The sequence below is a fragment of the Mizuhopecten yessoensis genome, unplaced genomic scaffold (genome assembly GCF_002113885.1).
Source record: "Mizuhopecten yessoensis strain PY_sf001 unplaced genomic scaffold, ASM211388v2 scaffold9651, whole genome shotgun sequence".
In the NCBI taxonomy this organism is placed as follows: Eukaryota; Metazoa; Mollusca; class Bivalvia; order Pectinida; family Pectinidae; genus Mizuhopecten; species Mizuhopecten yessoensis.
In genome coordinates this window covers 1327655-1335388 of record NW_018408154.1, presented here as the reverse complement: position 1 = coordinate 1335388, position 7734 = coordinate 1327655, and the positions used below count along the sequence as shown (strand labels likewise).

The following is a 7734-nucleotide window of genomic DNA, read 5'->3' as shown; positions in this document are numbered from 1 at the left end:
AACATACATGTCTCTGTATACACCAACTGTTAACATACATGTCTCTGTATACACCAACTGTTAACATACATGTCACTGTATACACCAACTGTTAACATACATGTCTCTGTATACACCAACTGTAAACATACATGTCTCTGTATACACTAACTGTTTAACATACATGTCACTGTATACACCAACTGTTAACATACATATCTCTGTATACACCAACTGTTAACATACATGTCATTGCATATGCTTTTGTTACTTTATATTTAAGTACTGAACTGCTTCCAGTTGGCATTCATAGTCATTATGAATGCCAAACAGAAATTAGAAGCTTCATGATACACGCACATGCTTAATGTAGAATTCATTTTTGCATTCGCCATTTAGATCATTTCGTTGTACAAACTTTAGTGGATATCCTACATAAACAAACAGTAGACAAGTATATCATTCAACTTCATTGTATTTATTTTCATGGTTCAATGACAACCACAATAACCACGAATGTTTATACACAACCAACATTTCATGTTATACAGTAGCATATTGTTTGATCTCTATTATAAAGAAAGTTGGCTTTATATAATGAACTCATTAAATATACAACATTATCATACTGATATCATAATATCATATGCCTAAAATAATTAATTATGAAATGTTTTTGTCCTAGCCCATATTACTTTATTATAGGATAGATACCTTTACAAAAAGGACCTTAGTGCCAATCTGCATATTCTTGACAAATAAACGACGAGAAAGCTGAAACATAAAATATACAATGATTATTTTATTTTGTCAATATTTTCTACAATGTTTTATCAGATGACTATTCAAATCATTGAGTTTAAGGTGGCTCCACACATCGTCATCAACGTCCATTTTCGTGACGTACTTCCGGAAAAAGTACAGCTCGGACTCAACTATCTTGATCGAAATGTGCATGTACACCGTGTCGTCATTTCCGTATTGCGTATCGGGCATTCAATATCGTAGTGCAAATTATAGTAACACCTGGGTCGTTTTCGTTTAAACGGTCAAACCGATCGAACCACTGTTGTTCGTTTATTAAATAAGGTCGGACCTAGCAATCTGATGCTGCTTTCAGGCGAGCCTTGAGAAAGCCTTGCAAGGCCTGCATACACGTTTGCAGGTCCGCCAGGATTTATACCCGAAATTGTTACATTTTTAAACGGTCAAACCGGTTGCTCCGCATAAACGAACAGGCCCCTGGTAAACAATAGTACACGTGCGTGCCGATGATATGTCAACACCCGATATCGAGATTTTACCGGGAAATGTATGTACACGTACTTCAGGAATAAAGCTTTCAAATTCATAGACATGAACAGACTCACGGGAAGACAGTGACATGAGACCAAACGACCTCAATAAGGTCATATAGGAAACGCATGGAATTCGGACGTACCGACCTCACATGTGCAACACGGGTTCATAAGCTCGAGGTTGTTAAGATTTTCGCTGTTGAGGGAGTTTTGCTCTGTCGATTAAATCGTGTTTACAAATGTAGTCTACTTACTCTGTGAAAATAATGTTTTATAAAATATCAAGATAACTATGAAATGCATGTGTGAGTGCACGTGAGAACAGCATACCATGCGATAGCCTCTGGTCACATACAAAATGTATGTACCTGACATGTAATCATAAATATACCGTGAGTTAGCGGACTGTGGAATGATGTCCAAAGTGTACATGACTGAAGGTAATTTGGTTCCATTAAAGAACAATAAATTGATAATTTTGATATCATATTTTTGATTTATTTTCATCATTTTTATTATATGTAAACAGAGACGACTGTCATTGTGTAAATGTCACCCCTCTGCAAAAAGTTCCGATTTTTTTCAAGGAAGATAACTCTCACCCGGATCGAAGTGATTGTAAAATGTAAAATAAATTAATTATAAACCCATTGTGTACATTTTGTTCAATTTCCCATTCTATATGTATAGATTTTTGTGTCCTGTTTGCTTTTAGCTTGTAGATAATCACTTTTATCCGTACAAATTCAATAAATACACTGTGTAACATGTGTTACATATTTTGCGATAAATAAAATATTTGCAGGGTTAGTTAGAAATGCTTCTTTTCATTTTATTATTGTTGTTATTGTTCCGAACAATGTTACACACAAAAAAAACCGGAAAATATTAAAATTGACGAAAATTCAATTTTTTGGTATTTTTTCCAAAAAAGTTCCCAAACTATCAGAATGTTTAGATTTTCATAAACTTTTCATCAACTCTACATAGTTGCTTAACCATTATGTGAAAGTTTCAACGAATTTTGCTGGTTAATTGCGAAAGTGTGGAGCCACCTTAACAAGTTTTAATGAACAAATATTTGATCTTGCAGGGTGATGTCAATCACCTTGTAATACTGTCAAAGATCAAAGTTGGGGGACTAACAGTATCTAAGTGATTCTACAGTTGTCCCATAACTGTAATACAGCCTACCTTTTTGCCCGTTCCCAGTTTTACGAGTGCAACGTCTTCTCTGCTATACTCCACCACATTGTCAAACTCTGGGGTCTCTAGACAAACATGGGCTGTAATATAAACGATAAAGATCTTAAAACTACATACAGATATAGCAGAATTCAATTTCTTTACCTCGACATCATGTGAAAAATCTAAGAATTACAAATTGTATGGTTAGTAGTAGGTTTGAATTCTGAAGTAGCAAAGAGATTTTCATTTTTTCCATGAGATTGTAACCATGGTGTCATAAGAGTTTTGGTTGTGTAATACTGTATTTAGTTACTATGAAGATTCATACACATGAAAAATAAAACACCCACAGTAATTACAAATACTCAAACCTGAGACATCTTTTTAAAATTAAGCAGAAAATTCAAAATAACTACCAACAATAGCAGTAGTAAGATTACTAGGAATTATTTGTAAACATACATGTCTGCTCTGATTCACTGGCGGTCTCATCTCCCTGGATACCAAAGGATAACCTGACAACAAGAAACAGGTCAATAGGTAACATGGAATTCACTTCACATGTAATTTGAGATTTGAAGATTTAATATTGTGTAAGTATTATTTCATAATCAATATGTTTTCCGTCCAGTTAAATTAAGATAGCATGTGCACAAGATTCATGTGAATAGACAGATAATTACTAACATATAGGTATACCCCAACATATCATCTGACCTGTCACATGACTTTTGTATCCTTTGACTTGACACATGACTTTTGTATCCTCTGATCTGTCACATGACTTGTATCATCTGACTTGTCACATGACTTTTCTATCATCTTACTTGTCACATGATCTTTGTATAATCTGACTTGTCACATGACCTTTGCATCATTTGACTTGTCACATGACCTTTGCATCATCTGACTGGTCACATGATCTTTGTATAATCTGACTGGTCGAATGACCTTTGTACCATCTGACCGGTCACATGATCTTCGTATAATCTGATTGGTTACATGACCTTTGCATCATGTGACCAGTCACATGATCTTTGTACCATCCGACTTTTAGTGACTTTTGTATCATCTGTAGTATGATACGATTATCCTAGATATGTGACCTTGCCCTCCAGTACAAGGTCATGGTAATACATACCTGATGTCTTCTATATCTGTGTCTTCGTTGTTAGTCATGTCAAGCCTCAGCAGGTAAAACTCGTTTAGTAGACATGGCGGCTCATGTTGGATCACCACATCTAGTTTGGCTTTTCTAGGGACAATCCTGGAAACAAGAAAGTTACTGATAGTGTCACAGTTGTAAATGGGGATATCCCAGACATTGCTAATACAAGGAACAATCAGTCTGACAATCATGCATAGGACTAATCAACTGGCTGATGACCAATCGTTAAATGACTTTCTAGGTACTAGTGTTGTGTCGCCCATCGTAGTCATCTAAACGTTACAAGTTTTTACATGTACACTGACTGATACCAGAGATTCTAGACATCACTTAGCATCCATCAATGGAACATCCTGTAATGTTGCTGCTGATATATCGGGTTCTTTTCTCTATCTATGGGATAAATTTCATCAAGATTCTTTTAACACTTTCCGAAAATAGCTGCTACAGTCTCAAACATACAGTGTCCATACAAAATCAAAGCTACTGTAGTGGTTACAAAAATTGTTACCAGACAGATTGACTAAATGATTGACTGATTGATGCCATGTATGAAAAGCACCTGTTTTGAATAACATTATGATCTAATAAAACAGATTTTTAACATTGTAGGTTAAGTTTGTATAGATACATCATAATGAACTAGCCTTGTGGCAGCCCGCACATCCACAGCATTCCAGTCTATTGGACAGCCCGGCACGACTGGTTTCCTTGGTAACAGGGACTGTGCAGTCTGTACAGGAGATACTGCTGGTCCACCCCCTCCAATCCACTGTAACATCGCACAGCGTCCCGCCTCTGATCCAAGCTCTAGCACCAGGGACGATATCTACACAATAACAAGGCAACTTTACATCCACTGTAACATCGCACAGCGTCCCACCTCTGATCCAAGCTCTAACACCAGAGACGATATCTACACAATAACAAGGCAACTTTACATCCACTGTAACATCGCACAGCGTCCCACCTCTGATCCAAGCTCTAACACCAGAGACGATATCTACACAATAACAAGGCAACTTTACTTCCACTGTATCATCGCACAGCGTCCCACCTCTGATCCAAGCTCTAACACCAGGGACGATATATACACAATAACAAGGCAACTTTACATCCACTGTAACATCGCACAGCGTCCCACCTCTGATCCAAGCTCTAACACCAGAGACGATATCTACACAATAACAAGGCAACTTTACATCCACTGTAACATCGCACAGCGTCCCACCTCTGATCCAAGCTCTAACACCAGAGACGATATCTACACAATAACAAGGCAACTTTACATCCACTGTAACATCGCACAGCGTCCCGCCTCTGATGCTAGCTCTAACACCAGAGACGATATCTACTCAAAAACAAGGCAACTTTACATCCACTGTAACATCGCACAGCGTCCCACCTCTGATCCAAGCTCTAACACCAGAGACGATATCTACACAATAACAAGGCAACTTTACATCCACTGTAACATCGCACAGCGTCCCGCCTCTGATCCAAGCTCTAACACCAGAGACGATATCTACACAATAACAAGGCAACTTTACATCCACTGTAACATCGCACAGCGTCCCGCCTCTGATCCAAGCTCTAACACCAGGGACGATATCTACACAATAACAAGGCAACTTTACATCCACTGTAACATCGCACAGCGTCCCGCCTCTGATCCAAGCTCTAACACCAGAGACGATATCTACTCAAAAACAAGGCAACTTTACATCCACTGTAACATCGCACAGCGTCCCGCCTCTGATCCAAGCTCTAACACCAGGGACGATATCTACACAATAACAAGGCAACTTTACATCCACTGTAACATCGCACAGCGTCCCGCCTCTGATCCAAGCTCTAACACCAGAGACGATATCTACACAATAACAAGGCAACTTTACATCCACTGTAACATCGCACAGCGTCCCGCCTCTGATCCAAGCTCTAACACCAGGGACGATATCTACACAATAACAAGGCAACTTTACATCCACTGTAACATCGCACAGCGTCCCGCCTCTGATCCAAGCTCTAACACCAGAGACGATATCTACACAATAACAAGGCAACTTTACATCCACTGTAACATCGCACAGCGTCCCGCCTCTGATCCAAGCTCTAACACCAGGGACGATATCTACACAATAACAAGGCAACTTTACATCCACTGTAACATCGCACAGCGTCCCGCCTCTGATCCAAGCTCTAACACCAGAGACGATATCTACACAATAACAAGGCAACTTTACATCCACTGTAACATCGCACAGCGTCCCGCCTCTGATCCAAGCTCTAACACCAGGGACGATATCTACACAATAACAAGGCAACTTTACATCCACTGTAACATCGCACAGCGTCCCGCCTCTGATCCAAGCTCTAACACCAGAGACGATATCTACACAATAACAAGGCAACTTTACATCCACTGTAACATCGCACAGCGTCCCGCCTCTGATCCAAGCTCTAACACCAGAGACGATATCTACACAATAACAAGGCAACTTTACATCCACTGTAACATCGCACAGCGTCCCGCCTCTGATCCAAGCTCTAACACCAGAGACGATATCTACACAATAACAAGGCAACTTTACATCCACTGTAACATCGCACAGCGTCCCGCCTCTGATCCAAGCTCTAACACCAGAGACGATATCTACACAATAACAAGGCAACTTTACATCCACTGTAACATCGCACAGCGTCCCGCCTCTGATCCAAGCTCTAACACCAGAGACGATATCTACGTATACACAATAACAAGGCAACTTTACATCCACTGTAACATCACACAGCATACCGCCTCTGATCCAAGCTCTAACACCAGAGACGATATCTACTCAAAAACAAGGCAACTTTACATGAGTGTTTCGTCATCCTATCTGCAATATATTCATCAGTAAGATTTCAAGGCAATTTAAAATTACAATTACTTACATATTGAATATCGCTGCCATCAGTTGCATTAAGAACACACAGTATACTATCAATATTACAACGCACATGTATCCCTTCCATATAAAAAGAACATTAACTTTGAGAAACAAAGTTTTACCTCGAGCTGTGTTTCCACATCATCCTTTAGTGGGAGAAAGCTGAAGGTGTAGAGCCTGGTCTGGCCGGGCACCAGGTACAGATCCCCACCTCTGGAGTCAGCCTCAGACCCGGCTGACACTCCCTGACCGTCCACTATCTGGCAGTACTGATTATATAGCTGTAATTGAAACAAAACATTAGCTCTGTGCTGTAAGAACACCGTAAATATAAGTATGTTTACATTAACAGTAAATTTTTATAAACATAATTCAGAAAATATGACCTCTTTCAAAGCTGTACCCAGCGGTTAGTCTACCTGAATATATGTTAACTTTATTTATTTTACAGCATTTATGAAACACAGAATTTCGACTTATATTAATCACTCTTGTAACTAGAACACTGACAGGTCAGTAAGGGCCCCGTCTTGTGGCAATATATCCCCAATAATCATCAAGAAGCAATCTGCCCATATAGCTGAGCTTGACGTTTGATATGTGGACTTCAAAAAGAATTGCAAGGAAGCAAAATATATATTTTACATGTACTATGATGTGAGTCTTGTTTCCTTCCACCTCCATATTTGCTGGACTAACAGAAATGTAAATACCGGTGCAATACTCATTTGTTAGTTTTGATTTGTTTTATTTAACCTTATATACCTCCTCCATCAAGAGCCAGGGTCAAAGTCAGAGATCCACTTTGTCTTTGACCTTTGGACCCAAATGACCTTGACCATTAACCCAGTGACCCTGATCTTTGGTCAGTTGACTTATTCTTTAATTCCGACCAACTTTGCTCCTTAATATCATAACAAAATGTTCATCAGTGAAAATACAAAACTTGACCTTGACCCTTTGAAACCCGTAACCTGGACCTAAGGTCAGTTGACTCTGTGTTAAGTTCTGAACAACATTGCTTCATAATGTCATAACAAAATGTTCATCAAGGAAAAGGTACAAAATTTAACCTTCACCTTTGACCCAGTGACCTTGACCTTTGGTCAATTGACTCCTTGTTTAATCTGAGCTACATTGCTTCAAAGTGTCATAGCGAAATGTTCAC

General features: G+C 39.0%; 1 protein-coding gene across 1 annotated transcript in view; it reads right to left on the bottom strand.

Moving 5' to 3' along the window:
• Positions 1-7734, bottom strand: part of LOC110458548 (trafficking protein particle complex subunit 11-like) — a 51580-nt gene that overhangs the window by 15806 nt on the left and 28040 nt on the right. Inside the window, exons 19-24 of the mRNA XM_021510300.1 lie at positions 6689-6847; positions 4281-4462; positions 3607-3732; positions 2928-2980; positions 2472-2563; positions 694-753 (exon numbers count right to left, since the gene is read on the bottom strand). Of these exons, the coding sequence (XP_021365975.1) occupies positions 694-753; positions 2472-2563; positions 2928-2980; positions 3607-3732; positions 4281-4462; positions 6689-6847 (672 nt within the window). The remainder of the gene's footprint in view (positions 1-693; positions 754-2471; positions 2564-2927; positions 2981-3606; positions 3733-4280; positions 4463-6688; positions 6848-7734) is intronic.